This window comes from Cetorhinus maximus, unplaced genomic scaffold (assembly GCF_964194155.1).
Source record: "Cetorhinus maximus unplaced genomic scaffold, sCetMax3.hap1.1 HAP1_SCAFFOLD_253, whole genome shotgun sequence".
Classification (NCBI taxonomy): domain Eukaryota; kingdom Metazoa; phylum Chordata; class Chondrichthyes; order Lamniformes; family Cetorhinidae; genus Cetorhinus; species Cetorhinus maximus.
The window spans coordinates 530561-547654 of NW_027596214.1; the positions used below are offsets into that span (position 1 = coordinate 530561).

General features: G+C 47.2%; 1 protein-coding gene across 3 annotated transcripts; it reads left to right on the forward strand.

Annotated features, from left to right (window-relative positions):
- The first annotated feature begins 571 nt into the window (after nucleotides 1-571).
- On the forward strand, nucleotides 572-14824 carry ntmt1 (N-terminal Xaa-Pro-Lys N-methyltransferase 1). 3 transcript variants are annotated; one of them, XM_078535077.1, is made up of 5 exons: nucleotides 622-685; nucleotides 3221-3334; nucleotides 7838-8050; nucleotides 9939-10191; nucleotides 13561-14824. In XM_078535077.1, exons 3-5 carry the CDS (start codon nucleotides 7889-7891, stop codon nucleotides 13815-13817), a joined length of 672 nt encoding a protein of 223 aa, XP_078391203.1. In that variant the 5' UTR covers nucleotides 622-685; nucleotides 3221-3334; nucleotides 7838-7888; the 3' UTR covers nucleotides 13818-14824. The 3 variants fall into 3 exon arrangements, with proteins under 3 accessions (XP_078391202.1, XP_078391203.1, XP_078391204.1); XM_078535076.1 differs by lacking the exon at nucleotides 3221-3334 and having other exon boundaries at nucleotides 572-685; XM_078535078.1 differs by lacking the exons at nucleotides 622-685; nucleotides 3221-3334 and adding an exon at nucleotides 8794-8912 and having other exon boundaries at nucleotides 7948-8050.
- The last annotated feature ends 2270 nt before the right edge of the window (nucleotides 14825-17094 follow it).

The following is a 17094-nucleotide window of genomic DNA, read 5'->3' on the forward strand; positions in this document are numbered from 1 at the left end:
TCTCATATCCCTCGATTCCCGTTGTGTTTAAATATCTAACGACCTCTATCTTGAATGTACTCGATGGCTGAGCAACCACTGCTCTCTGGGGTAGAGAATTCCAAAGATTCACCATTCTTTAACTGAAGACGTTTCCTCATTTTAGTCCAAAATGGCACGCCTTTACCTGAGATTTACACCCCCCCCCTCCCCCCTAACAGCCTCTCAGTGTTTCAATGAGACTAACTCATTATTCCAGCCAAAGTGGATAAGTTCACATTTGCCCTTATACTGGATCCACCTTCTTGCCCTGCCTCTTATCTGGCGTCACTCGCTTTGTAGCTTCTTTGCTGCCTCCTCACGGAGCTTGTGGGAGAGAAAGGAGGGGAGGGTGGGGAGAGAAGGTGGCGATGATGCCTCCCGTAGTCGATTATCGCTCCGAGCAGTGGCCGCTGGCTTTCGTCGTGACGTCATCGCGTCTTCTGAAGCCCGGACCGTCAACGCTGGTGACGTCATAAAGACGCGTCTCCATTAGCAACCGGGTGGGCGTGGCCGTGCGGATGTCACTGGGTGGGCGGGGCCGTGCGGATGTCACTGGGTGGGCGGGGCCGTGCGGATGTCACTGGGTGGGCGGGGCTCCGGCCGCCGTCAGTTCGAGCTGAGCGGAGTGTGGGATTCAGCGGTCTTTACAGTGTCTCAGCAGCAGGTCAGTGAGTCCCCGTGAGGGCGCCCGCCCGCGGCTCCACATTTCAATAAAGCAGCGAGGCCGCAAAGGAGAAGCTTCTGACCGGAGCCGGTCAGTAAATGAGGGAGGGCCGACGGTGGCGCCCCCCCCACCCCCAGAACCCAACCCCCGCTCCCTCCCCCCAAAAAAACCCCCCGTCTCCCCCAGAATCTCTCTCTCTTGCCCCCCCCACCCCACAAAATGACCTTCCCCACCCCGAAACCCGGCCACCCTCGGAAACTCTCACCCCCCCCACCCACAACCCATCCCCCCAGAACTTGTCTCCCTCCAAAATCTCCCCCCCAGCCAAACCGCCCCCCCAGAATCCGTCTCCCACTCCCCACCCCCCCCAAAATCCCCTCCCCCCATCCGCCTCTCCCCAAAATCCCTGTCTGCCAGAACCCACCCTCCCAACTCTCCCCAACCGCCTGAACTCCCCCCCCCCCCCTCGCTACCCCTCCCCCCCGCAAAACCCCCTCCCCGCCAAACCCCCCCCCAGAATCCGTCTCCCACTCCCCACCCCCCCAAAATCCCCACCCCCCCCAAAATCCCCTCCCCCCACCCGCCTCTCCCCAAAATCCCTGTCTCCCAGAACCCACCCTCCCAACTCTCCCCAACCGCCTGAACTCCCCCCTCCCCCTCGCTACCCCTCCCCCCCTCGCTACCCCTCCCCCCCCTCGCTACCCCTCCCCCCCCCCTCGCTACCCCTCCCCCCCCCTCGCTACCCCTCCCCCCCGCAAAACCCCCTCCCCGCCAAACCCCCCCCCAGAATCCGTCTCCCACTCCCCACCCCCCCCAAAATCCCCTCCCCCCATCCGCCTCTCCCCAAAATCCCTGTCTCCCAGAACCCACCCTCCCAACTCTCCCCAACCGCCTGAACTCCCCCCCCCCTCGCTACCCCTCCCCCCCCCTCGCTACCCCTCCCCCCCCCTCGCTACCCCTCCCCCCCCCTCGCTACCCCTCCCCCCCCCCTCGCTACCCCTCCCCCCCCCTCGCTACCCCTCCCCCCTCCCCCCCGCAAAACCCCCTCCCCCCGGCCAAACCCCCCCCCCCCCCAGAATCCGTCTCCCACTCCCCACCCCCCCAAAATCCCCTCCCCCCACCCACCTCTCCCCAAAATCCCTGTCTCCCAGAACCCACCCTCCCAACTCCCCCCAACCGCCTGAACTCCCCCCTCCCCCTCCTCGCTACCCCCCCCCCCCCCCCCCCCCCCCCCCCCCGCGTCTCCCCCAGAATCTCTCTCACCCTCTCTTCTCTCCCTCCCCACCCTGAAACCCAGCCACCCTCGGAAACTCTCACCCCTACCCACAACCCATCCTCCCCTGTCCCCCCCAGAGCTTGCCTCCCTCCAAAATCACCCCCCCCAAAATCCCCATTCCCCAGAGCATCCCTCACATTCCGTCTCCCCCCCCGAAACCTGCAACCTCCCTCCCCAACCCATCCCATCCCCCCAGAACCTCCCTCACATCCTGTCCCCCCCCCCCCCCAAAAAACTCCCCCCATCCCCTCCATCTGCCCCCCTGAAGCCCACAGCCCCCGGAACTCCACCCCTCCCTCCCAAGTTCCTTTCCCCCGCTGCCTCCCTGGCCCAGTTCCCCCACCCCAGATCCTCTGTTTTCCCTCACCCTGCACGCATCCTTCAGTCTCCAGCCCCTCAGCAGAATGTGCTGAGTGACTAGGTTGAGTCTGGGTGCCCCTGCAACCCAGTTAGGAATAGCGTGTTGAAGTGAAATTGATGTACAAGATGACTGTGATCTTATTGAATGGTGAAGCAGGCTCGTGGGGCTGAATGTCCTATTGCCACTTCTATTTCTTATGTTTTTCACGTGTAGCTCCCCCCTCCAGAGTGACCAGACAGCTGAGTATAAAACCGTTCTTTAAAGGATGTTGACTGCAACAGGAGCTGAGAGATTTAGCTCTCCGAATGTGAGAAGACCCAGAGCCTGAAGGTATTCCATTCAGCCCCTTCTCTCTGAGGCCGAGCAAGATGTTGGGCTGACGCTGAGAGGAGATTTTCCCTGATATAGCTGTGGAATTCCTGCGCTGCAGCTCAGTGGGGGACTCTTCACCACCTGTCTCAGTCCCACAGCTGTTGAAACAGTCAGACTATTCCGAGAGGTGACCGCGTCCCAGTCACTGGCGGATTCTGTCTGTCCCATCATCACTGATCCCAGTCCAAAAAAACCCTTGATCCATTTCATTCTATTTTTCCAGCTGAGACCCTCTTAACTTCTCAACCTCTGACTGAGCTTCTCCAGCAGCCCACACTGGGATCACTTCAGTACGGTCTGTGCGATGGATATAGTACAGCCTGAGAATGTGCAGATTTATCTAATTTTAAATTTCCCTTCTCTCTTATCATTCTCATATTTGAAGCCTAAAGCGGAATCAGACCACTAAATGGACATTTCACTGCAACCTCCTTGCTGAACTGCTCTTTGGTCCTTGGAGCCTTTAATGTTCCTCGGTTAGCAGCTCTCCAGTTCCCCTTTCAAATAATTGATTCTGTTTCAACAGCAATTTGTGACAGAGGAACTGACCGGTTGGCCCTTGACAGAAATAAATTTTCTGCAAATGTTTTCTTCCGGTCGCTGACGGCTATGACCTCTGGAGGCTGACTGTTTGGAAGAGGTGAGCAGAAACGAAAAGTTCAGCTGGCCGAGAAGAGGGCCCAGAGAAAAGAGGCCAGCGAACTGTGCATCTTCTCAGCCCATTGTCTCCCTCTGCAGTAATTGGGCAGAGACTGCCATGTAAGAGTGGGGCTCCTGAGCCCCACCAGGCGATGCTTAATAGAGTCAACCACCACAGCACTAACCATCGTCTTACAAGACGAAGGCTGGCGCACCACGTCAAACCGAGAATTCTCTGCCGTTTACGGCCCTCTGTGGTTTTGTTGCTGCTGTCTGCTGTACTTCCAAACTGGAAGCTCCTGTATATTCCAAGTGGAATGTTACCACTTCAGGAATGTTTCCTTCAGCAATGTCTAGTTTCACAGTTTCCTTATTGAACTGTATCTGTGTCTGCCCACCCTGGTAACCTGATTGAAGGTCAGGGATATCCAAACTTCACCCTACACAAAACACAGGCAGTTTTCCTTTGTTGTGTTTAACTCTTATCTCGCTAGCCTATTCTGTTTGAACTCTGTGCACCAGGAAACTTCCCCTCCGAATCAGAGGATTGTGGGTTCAAGTCCCATTCTAGAAGCTTCAGTTGCATAATCTAGGCTGACACTTCCAGTGCTGTACTGAGGGAGTGCTGCACAGTCGGAGTGTCTGCTGGACGAGATGGTAAACTGAGACCCTGTCTACTCATTCAGGTGGATGTAAAAGATCCCATGGCACTATTTGAAGAACAGAGGATTTCTTCCTTGTGTCCTGGGCCAAAATCTATCCTTCAGCCAGCACCTAGAACCGATTACCTGGTCAATATCAGCCTGCTGTGTACAAATTGGCTGCTGTGTTTCCTACCCTACAAACAGTGATTACACTTCAAAATAATTTATTAGCTGTAAAACGCTTTGGAATGTCCGAAGGATGTGAAACACACGGTATAAGTGCAAGCTCGTTCTTGGCACAGTTGCCTCATTGGTGGCCAATTTCTAACAATTGCAGTTTAAGATCCATGCACATTAATGAGAGGCTGGATTTCAGGTTTCTGACTGATGCTCAAAGCTTCATAGCACACTCCCATGCAGATTGTAGCTCCCATGCCCTGCAGTGGACTGAGGTCAAGAGTAATGACAGAGCAGTAGAGGGAGTACTGATCCACTGCTCAATCAGTGTCTGAACAATTCTCCTGTTCCTCACCCTCGTGTGGCAGCTGAGAAGTGGGATCAGCTTCTCTACTTGATATACTTGCAACAGAATGCAGGAAACTGACCCATGCTTTACTGGAGCAAAATTATTCTGCCTCTTTGCAAAAATTAAAATAGTCTTATTAAAATTGGCAATTAACAACCGTGTCAGTTCTCTAGACCTCACCAGACAGAGCTGAAGCTGACACGCCAAGCTGCAGTGTGACAGTGCCACTCCAACATAGTAAGAACAGCAACTAGATATTTATGCCAGTTGATTGAAAGTTTTAAGAGGCTCCGGTTGACACTGCCTCATCAGCCTGAATCCAGTGCATTCAGTAACTGGCTTGCTGCGCTGCACTCACATCACATGCAGTTAGATCTATCACTAATGGGTACAGGATTGGTGGTTACAGGTCTGTCACTGTATAACACCGGAGTACAGTACAGGTGGGGACAGGTCTGTCACTGTATAACACCGGAGTACAGTACAGGTGGGGACAGGTCTGTCACTGTATAACACCGGAGTACAGTACAGGTGGGGACAGGTCTGTCACTGTATAACACCGGAGTACAGTACAGGTGGGGACAGGTCTGTCACTGTATAACACTGGAGTACAGTACAGGTGGGGACAGGTCTGTCACTGTATAACACCGGAGTACAGTACAGGTGGGGACAGGTCTGTCACTGTATAACACCGGAGTACAGTACAGGTGGGGACAGGTCTGTCACTGTATAACACCGGAGTACAGTACAGGTGGGGACAGGTCTGTCACTGTATAACACCGGAGTACAGTACAGGTGGGGACAGGTCTGTCACTGTATAACACCGGAGTACAGTACAGGTGGGGACAGGTCTGTCACTGTATAACACTGGAGTACAGTACAGGTGGGGACAGGTCTGTCACTGTATAACACCGGAGTACAGTACAGGTGGGGACAGGTCTGTCACTGTATAACACCGGAGTACAGTACAGGTGGGGACAGGTCTGTCACTGTATAACACCGGAGTACAGTACAGGTGGGGACAGGTCTGTCACTGTATAACACCGGAGTACAGTACAGGTGGGGACAGGTCTGTCACTGTATAACACCGGAGTACAGTACAGGTGGGGACAGGTCTGTCACTGTATAACACCGGAGTACAGTACAGGTGGGGACAGGTCTGTCACTGTATAACACCGGAGTACAGTACAGGTGGGGACAGGTCTGTCACTGTATAACACTGGAGTACAGTCCTGATGGGGGTAGGTATCATGAAGTTATTAATGTATACAATGTTGGAAATTATTTTTTTTAGCGGTTTAGTCTGTGGGTGTGTCTTCATTGGATTAAAGCCAGCTAGCCTGGGTGCTTTGATGTGTACTAGTTTTGAGATGTAAGAGAGGTAGAGTGCATTTGCATTTTGTTGAATAAAGCATTCAAGAAGGGGAGTGAAATCTGGCACCTAGCTAGCAGAGACCTAGCAATGTTTATATTGCTAATAAAATTGGTACAATGAAAGGGGTTTTATTGTTAGAAGAGGTGGAGTTCAATGGGGCTGGTGATACAATGAGAATTTACATTCAATGAGATGTGCTAGGTATAACAGATAGCAGTTTTGTGTGTGCAGCGCAGAGGCAATGTAAGATCAAAGCCTGTAAACCTATGACTGTGTCTGCAAAGGAACCAAAGTGAAAGGATCCTCATTTTGAATTTGTACAGTGAAAATGCTTTGCCTGGTGTCTGATTAAAGTCTGTGGGTTGTTGTTGCCTTAATGGAGATTAATTTGGGAATTTGTTAAAAGTTATGGAAGTAGTAATTTGTAGCCATGTGTATATACTTAACTTGTGTAAATTAATAAATGTCTCATGTAGTTTGATATAAAAACCTCTCGAGAACTGGTGGTCTGATTCCTGAATTTAGAGTTGCATCTCAAACATACCACTTGAAAATATAGGTTATGACAGTTGTTTAAAGTTTCCCTATGGGGTTTTTAAATAACTCAGTTTTACCAACTGCTGTGTCATAACAGCAGGTCTGTCAGTGTATAACACTGGGGTACAGTACTGGTGGGGACGGGTCTATCACTGTATAACACGGGTGCAGTACTGGTGGGGACAGGTCTGTCACTGTACAACACTGGGATACAGTACTGGTGGGGACAGGTCTGTCACTGTATAACATGGATACAGTACTGGTGGGGATGGGTCTATCACTGTATAACACGGGTGCAGTACTGGTGGGGACAGGTCTGTCACTGTACAACACTGGGATACAGTACTGGTGGGGACAGGTCTGTCACTGTATAACACGGGTGCAGTACTGGTGGGGACAGGTCTGTCACTGTATAACACTGGGATACAGTACTGGTGGGGACAGGTCTATCACTATAACACTGGGGTACAGTACTGGTGGGGACAGGTCTATCACTATAACATGAGTACAGTACTGAAGGGGACGGGTCTGTCACTGTATAACACGGGTACAGTACTGGTGGGGACGGGTCTATCACTATAACACGGGTGCAGTACTGGTGGGGACAGGTCTGTCACTGTGTAACACTGGGATACAGTACTGGTGGGGACAGGTCTGTCACTGTATAACACTGGGATACAGTACTGGTGGGGACAGGTCTATCACTGTATAACACTGGGGTACAGTACTGGTGGGGACAGGTCTACCACTGTATAACACTGGGGTACAGTACTGGTGGGGACAGGTCTATCACTATAACATGGGTACAGTACTGAAGGGGACGGGTCTGTCACTGTATAACACGGGTACAGTACTGGTGGGGACGGGTCTATCACTGTATAACACTGGGATACAGTACTGGTGGTGGTATCATTGAGAGATGTTCTCGCACAGCTATTTACTGTTCTGGACCACACAGAATGACTCTGCTGTTATACTTAAGATGTTTTTCATTTGCAATCTGTGGAGTAAGCTGGTTCCAATTCCCAGTTTCCCAGATTGAGATCCTTCTCAATTCATATTCCCGTGTGTGGCTGGAACAATTCGTTCCTGAACCTTAAAGACTGCGCAACTCATTCCTACCCAGTGTCTCCAAGCTGAATCTCCACTTTCCCTCTTCTTCCAGTCTGTAGGCTCTTAAAATTCAAGCTTGTTGTCATCTGGTCACTGCTGATAGAGTGGGAGGAAGCTCATGTGGAAGATTAACACCTACGCAGACCTGTTGGAATGCATGACCTGTTTCTGTGCTGTAAATTCTAGGCAATTCTGCTAACTCTGGGCTATTGACTGAGCTTTCTCTGTGGGTAATCTTCTAACAAGTAAATTTCTATTGTTACACTGTACATCTGGGATTTAATTCTTGTTTCTCCCCTCCCCATGTAGCCGACCTCTAATTCTACCTCCATTCTCCCAAACAGACTGGGTTTGTGTGCCATGACTGAGGAGCTGATTGGTGATGAAGACGGGTTCTACTCCAAAGCCAAGAAATACTGGAAGAATATCCCGCCGACAGTGGATGGCATGCTGGGTGGGTACGGGCACATCTCCAGCATTGACATCAACTCTTCCAAGAGGTTTCTACAGAGATTTGTTGGGGTGAGCCTCTTTCATTATTTGTATTCCTATTTATTGCTAGTTCTTTTGAGCATTTATTCAACTCTGCCCCCAAAAAGGGTTTTGGCTTTCATGACTCAACATGTGCAGTTCTAGCAGAATGACTGGCTGACAGGTGTGCGTTTAATTTGCAGCCCCCCCCCCCCCACCCCGTAGAAGAATGGCAGGGCCTGTGAAGGGGTGGGCGGCGGGGGGCAGGCTGACACATTGGGTCATGACCACTTTGGGCACAGTTGGGAAATTGCAGTGGCTAGGTTACACTTCAAATTTCCACTAAAATTCGTCTTCGTAAGTACAAATGTAAAATCTTCTTTGAATCAGTGCAATTGGTCAACCTAATCATATAGAGCCATAGCACAGAAGGAGGCCATTTGGCCTGTTGCCTGAGCTCACTTTCTCTGCAAGAGTATTTCACCTAGTGCTGCTCTCCTGCCTTTACTCCAAAGCCCTGCAAATTCTTCCTCTTCAGGTAATGATCCAAATTCTCTCTTAGAATAGAATTCTAATGAGTTACGATTCTTTTAGGGACCGTTAACGTTTAAAGAAGAAACCCAAACACCCCACAGTGAACCGATAGAACTACGACACAATATTTCATGTTTCCAAACAAAAACAAACTATTATATATCAAACATAATTAAACAAAGTAAGTGCTATTAACTCTATAGATTATGAAGAGTAATGCTATGAACTCAGTTCTACTTTTTACTTCCCCCTTCCCCAAGAGTTCTTATCTTATGAAATCTTGAAGGTTCATTTACTTTTCCTGGAACTAACCCAGAGGTATGCCACAGCCCTTCAGAATTCACTTTAATTCTCTTCAGTGTTCCAGCTTTACTCCAAGGTAAGATGTTATGAGGATCCTCCCATTAGCTTTTGGCTAAGCGACCCTCCAATTTGTTTTTAAAGATCTTGCGACTGGGGACTCTTCAGCTTCCTATCCTGGCTTGGACATACAAAGACTGCTCTTTCCCAATCTACTTCCACAGCTTCTGTACAATTCTTTCCAAGCTAACTATTCAAGCTGACTGTTTTCTGCCACAAGGCTCTGTGAGCACCACTGCAGATTTCTTCCACTAGCCGTAAACTAGAGCAAATCTTTCCTGCTGCTTTTCCCTCACAAAACCCAAACTGAACTGCCTACTTCTGTCAGCAAACACAGATAAATTAAAATAAAAGAACCTCTACCCAAGGCTCCACCCTGAATCACTATCTCTATGGCAATGTGGCATTTTGGGGATGATCCAAACAGAAATGCAAACAAATTATTTTACCTTCAGCACAGCTCTTTGATTCTGCACCCCATAGGAATAATTTATATTTCTAATGGATGTAATTGGCCACTTTCCAGACTCCCCGGCTCCTTTACAAGCTTAGTGGTGGATCATTTATTGTTTAAGATTTTTTTCCCTCACTAATATCTCTGACCTGATAGGCTATGTTTTAAGTGTAATAAACCTAGGTTTGTTTGAGTTGCATTTACATCAGAGTTGTTTTCACCAGATTCTCAACCAGATGTCTCCATTTTCTTCAGTTAAAACTTTGATTCCTAAAACTGAAAGTTATATTTTGAAACATGGATTATGGACTAGATATTTACAACAAATAGAACAGAATTGTTTCTTTCCTCCATCCCATTCCATTAAAAATTAATTCTTGACGTGTTTAAGTGTGATAACCAGGGGCATCTTAATTAATCCAGCTGTAAATGGGATTATCACCCAGTTCTAGGGCCATGGTCTCCTGTTATTGGGAAGTGACTGAACTTTGGTACTCCCCCAGTAACCAATAGAAACCTAATTTTACCATAGCACTGGAGAGTGTCTGTGCTTTCCTGCAACACTTTTGTGTCACCTTTTGTTCTCAACAGGAAGGCTCCGGGAAAGCAGGGGTGGGCTGCGCACTGGACTGCGGTGCTGGAATTGGCAGGATCACCAAACGACTGCTGCTGCCTCTGTTTAAAGTTGTCGACATGGTGGATGTGACGGAGGGCTTCTTAGCCAAGGCTAAGGCCCACCTGGGGGAGGAAGGCAATCGTGTGGGCAACTACTACTGCTGCGGTCTGCAGGACTTCATCCCACAGCCCCAGCGATATGATGTTATCTGGATCCAGTGGGTGATAGGTAAGGCACTAATGTTAGTCAATCTCCTGTGGCCCTGCACATAAGTATTGAAACCCAGTGCAGGCTTAAGGTGGAGCAGGGTCAGAGGGTAGGGAATCGGGGGCTAGGGTGTGAAAATATAATGCAGTCTTCATTTTAAAACGAAGACTGCATTATATTCTTTCATTTGTGCATCCATATTGATAATAGTAATTGTCCATGTAAATGTATCACTCTGTATTACACCCTCCCGCCAGTGGTTGCACTGCAACTCCTGCACTCGTGGAAGCGTGTATTAAAAGTGTGACATGTTTACATGGGAAATTTCCATTATAAATGCAGATACAGAATTTATAACGTGTGTCCGCATTTTTAATGGAACAAATTGATGGGAAGTACATGCAGGCATAAGATTATATAATATTTCACTGATTTCAAGAAATCAAGTTGTCCACAGAGGAACTCAAGGCCAAGTGTAGCCCTCAGGTGAAATCCGGGTTAGAAGGTTGGAGATAACTGGTAACAGGTATAATTCGGTGCCCATTTTAAAGTTCTTCTTTCTGTCTTTATTTTCATGTAATGCTTTTCACCTTGATGTTTAAACAGCAAAGCATTAAGGCAGTTTAAGGAGAGAAACAGCTGGTTGCAGCAGGGAAATTTCTTTGCAGGATAGATAGTGCAACTGTAAAACTGAAGGGTGACTGCGTTAGAAGTTTACAGAGACGGTTTGCATTGTAAATCTGGGCATAGGAATTCAGAGCAAGTAGTAAGCACAGGTGTAAGATTTTTAACGTACTCTGTAGAAATTCTATCTCTTTTCCCCAACCTGAGACTCTTGCTCTCGCTAAGGTACATCTCACAGGCACTGATATCTCAAGTCACTCAGTGTTCATTGTGTGAGCCTAACATTGTACAAACCCCACCATCCGAAACACCCACATTTAAAATGGGCCATAGCTTATATCAGCACCGCATTGAAAACCATTAACCGTTTACTTCAGTGACAATTTCAAAATTCAATCATTATGTCTTAGTGCTCTGTGTTATTCATGCAGAAACAGCTGTGTTTACTCACCAGTTCATCCCTCCTTAAGGAGCACTTGAAGCACGACTACTCAAGGAAATAGCATTACTTTAAGATCCAATTACATTAGCTTTAGTACTTTCATCCCCCATAACTGGTGTGGGGTTACAATTTGCAGTAACAAAGGTGATGATTTTTAATAATGACCTACAGTGTATATTAAAGTACAGTTAGTGTTACCCTGTTGTACCAGTCATCCATGTATAGTGCCCTGTATTAATGGTGAGAACTGTATTAATGATTTAGTTGACTTTGAGAAGATCATAGAATGGTTATGCACAGAAGAAGGCCATTCTGCCCATTGGGTCCATGCCAGCTCCCTGCAAGTGCAGTTTAGCTAGTCCCAGTCTCTGCCCTTTCCAATGGATATGCATATTTATTTCCCTTCAGATGCTTATCTAATTCCCTGTAGCAAGACACAGTTGACCACCCTTTCAGACAGTGCATTCCAGATTCTAACCACTTGTTGCATAAAAACATTTTTTCCCATAATGCCTTTGGTTCTGCCTATCACTTTAAATAATCAGGTCTGGTCCTATTCTCAGTTAGTATTCACTCACCCAGTTAAAGAATTACATCAAGTGAACAGCACAGAAACAGCCATTCAGCCCAACTGGTCATGCTAATGTTTGTGCTCCCACACGTCAGTCTAGCAGCAGGTCATTGGTTAGAGATCAGGAATGGGGACACCAGCTGATTGTCCCCAATTCCCATTGGCCCTGAGGCCAATTCCAACCTCCTTCCCATCATTCCAGCTGAGAGCAATGCACACTGGGAATCCAACCGCTCTGGGCTATGTACTGAATGCAGACTGAAAATGGAGCTGCTCTGGGTTGTGCATATTTACCTTGTACAACTGAGGCCAGAATCAAATGATATTTACTCTCTGAAATTAAATGATCTCTAAGCAGTGTTACTGCTTGTCTGACAGATGAGAAAGCAGCCAGTCTGTAATGAGCCTCTGCTTTAATCAGTGCATCAAGTGGTGCTACCCCACCAGTCGGTGTCGCTGTGACAGCTCCATTACACACCGGGCATCAATCAGCGGTGACACCTCCAAAATTGAACAACAGTTAACTGTCGGGGGACCTTCTACCCTCTGAAATTCACTCCTATCCTTGGATGCTGAATCATGCTGGATACCAGCAGCTCCGTCGCCCACCCCAGGTGTTGGGATACTAACAGCAGCAGCACCCCCCGCTGCGAGCACAACATGACACTAGATTGACGTTTTATTGAGTAGCATTGCAGGCTCACACCAACCGGTGCCTATTTTGGTGCAGTTTCCTGCAGGGATAGTGAGGGGCAGCTTGAACCCGAGTTGCCATCCTGCCAGCCCAGTAATCCTGAGGACAGTTATGTGCCCAGATTGTTCTTACCATCCACCACCCACCCCTACCACAAGGCTGAGCTCACCGTTTGGGGCACTATTGTTTTGAATGGCTCTCTAGCACAATGGAGAGTGAAATTATCAGTGAACTTATCAACAGAGCTGGGCACAATTTTCAGCTTGGATTGCTCACTTAGAAGAGACCTTTTCCTATTGCTCTGCTGCCAGTTAAAATAGGCAATTAGCATGATTTATAAACAGAGACATAGAATACAAAGCAGGAGAGGTTAAAATAAATCTTTATAAATCACTGGTTAGATCTCAACTGGAGCATGATGTCTGATTCTGGGCACCACACTTTAGGAAGGATGTCAAGGTCGAGGAGAAGGGGCAGAGGAGATTTAGTAGATGGTATCAGGGATGAGCGACTTTGGTTATTTGGAGAGACTGGAAGCTAGGATTGTTCTCCTTAGAGCAGAGAAGGTTAAAGGGGAGATTTAATAGAAGGTATGAAGGGTTTTGATAGAGTAAATAAGGAGAAACTCTTTCCAATGGCAGGAGGGTTGGTAACCAGATTGAAGAGAATTGACAAAAGAGCCAGAGGGGGAGATGAGATTTTTTTTTGATGCAGTGAGGAGAATTTTATTTTTAATGCAGCGAGTTGTTGTGATATGGAATGTGCTACCTGAAAGGATGGTGGAAGCAGATTCAATAGGAACTTTCAAAAGGGAATTGGATAAATACTTGAAAAAGAAAAGTTTGCCATGCTGTAGGAAAAGAATAAGTGGGAGTGGAACTAATTGGAAAGCTCTTTCAAAGAACCAGAACTAGTGCAAGGGCAGAATGACCACCTTGTGTGTTGTAATTTTTGCAATTCTATGAATGTAGGCCAAGGCATGAATCATGTGCCACAGTTTTGACAGCCTGCTGTAGTTTCCATTAAGGAGTCACTGAGCCTCTCTTGGGATTGTTTCAGGGCACCTGACTGACGCCCATCTCACCCAGTTCCTCAAAAGATGCCAAAAGGGTCTTCGGCCGAATGGAATCATCTGCGTGAAAGACAATGTGAGCCAGGAGGGGGTGATTGAGGATGAGGTGGACAGCAGTGTCTGCCGGGACCTGGCCTCCCTGCGTGCCATCGTGCGGCTGGCAGGACTCCAAGTGTTGGTGGAGGAGAAGCAGGATAACTTCCCCGATGAGATTTATCAGGTGTACAGTCTGGCCCTGAGGTGAAGCTAACTGACCCTGTGTGCGAGGTGGGGGTGTCGTGGAGGGAGAGCGAGAGAGGTAAAGGGAAAAGAATGGTACCCAGCTCCAGGGCACTGGGTGTAATATGAAACAAACCTGAAGCACAGCATAGAGGGAGCAGAGCTGCATTGGACTTTATTCCTGAATGGCAGCTTCAACAATGACCTGGAACCTTCTTTCCGCCAAGTGGATGAATCCAATGATCAAGGAAAGCATTGATTAACAGGATGCTGAGAAGCAGTGTCAACAAATTAATATCCTTGTCTGGATTTCTTCAGAGCAGAGTTTCCAGGGAAGAAATGGAAAGCGGGGATATTTTAAACAGTTTGTGTTTGTCATGCAAAATCAACTGATTTTTCCATTCACCAAAAGCTATGAACTGGAGAGCAGCAAGTCCCACTCTGGACTGAAGCTTCTAATCTGGGCTGCGAGTTTACTACAGCAATGGGGGAATGCTGCACCCTTGGAGGTGTCGCCTTTTAAACTGAGGCCCAATATGGCCAATGTTACTCCCTCAAACAGCACTACCAGTAAGCATCATCTGTCCATTCATCACGTTAACCTTTGAGGAATCTTGCTCTGCACAACATGGCTTCCCCATTTTACCTACACTTCAAAGCATTTCATTGTATTTCAAGCACTTTGGGCCATTACTTAGAGGTGGCCTTCCCTTGCTAATATTGGACAGGTACAAATCTCAAACTGCAAGTCCTTCCACCCTGAGGAATTCTCCCACTGGAGCCTTCCAATCTCTGCCTCCTCTCTCTTTCTCTCTCTCTCTCTCTCTCTCTCTCTCTCTCCCCCCATTTCTCTCTCTTGCTCTCCCAGTCTGCAGCAACTGCTGCTACTGGATTGTGTCGAGTTTAAATTCTTAGGAAGTGCATTCAGATCCCACAACACATTGAGGCCCAAGAAATTTGGTTCAATTTTTAAACAATGCAATTTATCAGATATCATAATTTATTAAATAAATGGATTATTTTTGTGTGAAATGTGTGTATTTTGTCATTCGAAAGTATTGCTGCTGTAGGCACCAGCCATCTAGTGACAGCACAGCAGAAATTCTCTCCATTGCTGCATGGATCGTCTGCAGGTAATATGAAAAGTTTATGGAGTTGCTTGTCTGTGGATGGTTCTTTTGCTCTTCAATGCACAAACCCCATGTTTGAATTTATAAAGCTCCTCACTGGCTCCTCCAGATATTTTACATAAGGTGCTTCTCTCACCTGAGTCACTTGAGCACAAAATCTAAATTGAGACTCTCAGTGCCAGTACTGAGGGAGTGCCGCAGTGCCAAGGGAGCGCCGTGCCGTAGGAGGGGCAGTGCCGAGGGAGTGCCACGCCACACTTTTGGAGGCACTGTCTTTCGGATGAGACGTTAAACTGATGCCCCATCTTCCTTCTGTGTGTAAAGATCTTACGGCTGCTATTTTGAAGAGGCGCAGGTGCCCTGGTGAATATTTATCCCCTGACCAACATTGAGAGAACATCTCTATTCAACACCTCAGGTATGCAGATTTAATGGGTAATCGGTGTGAAGATTTCTAAAGGAATTCATTATCTGATTAGGGAGGGTTATCACCTCACTGAAATCCCCATAAATGGATTAATGCAGTTTTAAGATCCTGGAACTCCCTACCTATCAGGAAAGTAGGAGCACATTCAGGACACAGATGCTGTTGAAGATGATGACTCATCACCACCTTCTCAGGGCAACTAGCTGTGGGCAGTTAATGTCAGCCTTGCCAGTGAGACACATCCTGAGAATGAATTAAATTGTATGAAACTGTTGGTGAATTGTTTAGGTGCATGTAAACTAACCTGATCTCCCATTGCCTTGCTATGTTCAGAAATGTGGCTAACAACAGAAGTTAAAGATTGCATTAGATCAAAGAAAGTGGTTTATAAGGATGCCAGAAAAAGTGGTAAACCCAAGGATTGGGAGAAATTTAGAATCTAGCAAAGGAGGACCAAGAAACTGATTAAGAAAGGGAAAAGAGAATATGAATGCAAGCTAGCGAGAAACATGAAGGCGGACTGTAAAAGCTTCTTTCGGTGTGTGAAAAGGAAAAGATTAGCTGGGACAAATGTCCATTACGGGTGGAGACAGGAGAATTTATAATGGAGAATAGGGAAATGGCAGAGATACTAAACAATTGCCTAGTGTCTGTCTTCACGGAGAAAGATACAGAAATTCTCCCAGAAATACTAGGGAACCAAGGGAGTAGTGAAAATGAGGAACTGAAAAAAATTAATATTAATAAAGAGTACTCAAAATTAATTGGTTAAAGGTTGGTCAGTCCCCAGTACCAGATGAGCTGCATCTCAGCATGTTGAAGGAGGTGGAGAGAGAGTGGATGCATGGGTGGTTATCTTTCAAAATTCTGCAGATTCTGGCAAGGTTCCGGCAGACTGGAAAGTTGCCAATGTAACCTCACTTATTAAGAAATGAGGGAGAGAGGAATCTATTATAAAGGATATGATAACTGGACACTTGGAAAATGTTATGATTGGGCAGAGTCAACATGGGCTTATGAAAGGGAAATCATGTTTGACAATCTTGTTGGAGTTTTTTGAGGATGTTACTAGTAGCACAGTTAAAGGAGAGCTACTGGATGTGGTGTGTTTGGATTTTCAGAAGGCTCTTGATAAGGTCCCACACAGGAGGTTCATAAACAAAATTCGAGCACATGGGTTGGGGGATAATACACTGATTAGGATTAAACGGGTAGTTTTTAGAATGGCCGGCTGTTACTAGTGGGGTACTGCAAGGATCAGTGCTTGGGCCACAACCGTTCAGAATCCGTATAAATATTTGGATGTGAGGACCAAATGTAATATTTACAAATTTCCTGATGACACGCAACTAGGTGGGGATGTGAGTTGTGAGGAGGATGCAAGGAGGCTTCAAGAGGATTTAGACAGGCTAAATAAATGGGCAAGAACATGGCAGATGGAATATAATGTGAATAAGTCTGAAGTTATTCACTTTGGTAGAAAAAGCAGAATGGCAGAGTATTCCTTAAATGGTGAGAGGTTGGGAAGTGTTGACATCCAAAGGGACCTGGGTTTCCTTGTCCATGAGTCACTAAAAGCTAGCATGCAGGTGCAGCAAGCAATTAGGAAGGTAAATGGTACGTTGGCCTTCATTGCAGGGGAATTTGAGTGCAGGAATAAAGATGTCTTGCTGCAATTGTATAGAGCCTTGTAGTGTGTACAGTTTTGATCTCCTTATCTTGGGAAGGATATACTTGCTCTAGAG

Bases quoted from the DNA above. Each gene is read 5' to 3' on its own strand.
- ntmt1 (XM_078535076.1), top strand. From the start codon at position 596: ATGTCACTGGGTGGGCGGGGCTCCGGCCGCCGTCAGTTCGAGCTGAGC. The intron at 686-7,837 runs GTCAGTGAGTCC...CTCCCCATGTAG, and splicing joins TTACAGTGTCTCAGCAGCAG to CCGACCTCTAATTCTACCTC. The intron at 10,192-13,560 runs GTAAGGCACTAA...GGATTGTTTCAG, and splicing joins CTGGATCCAGTGGGTGATAG to GGCACCTGACTGACGCCCAT.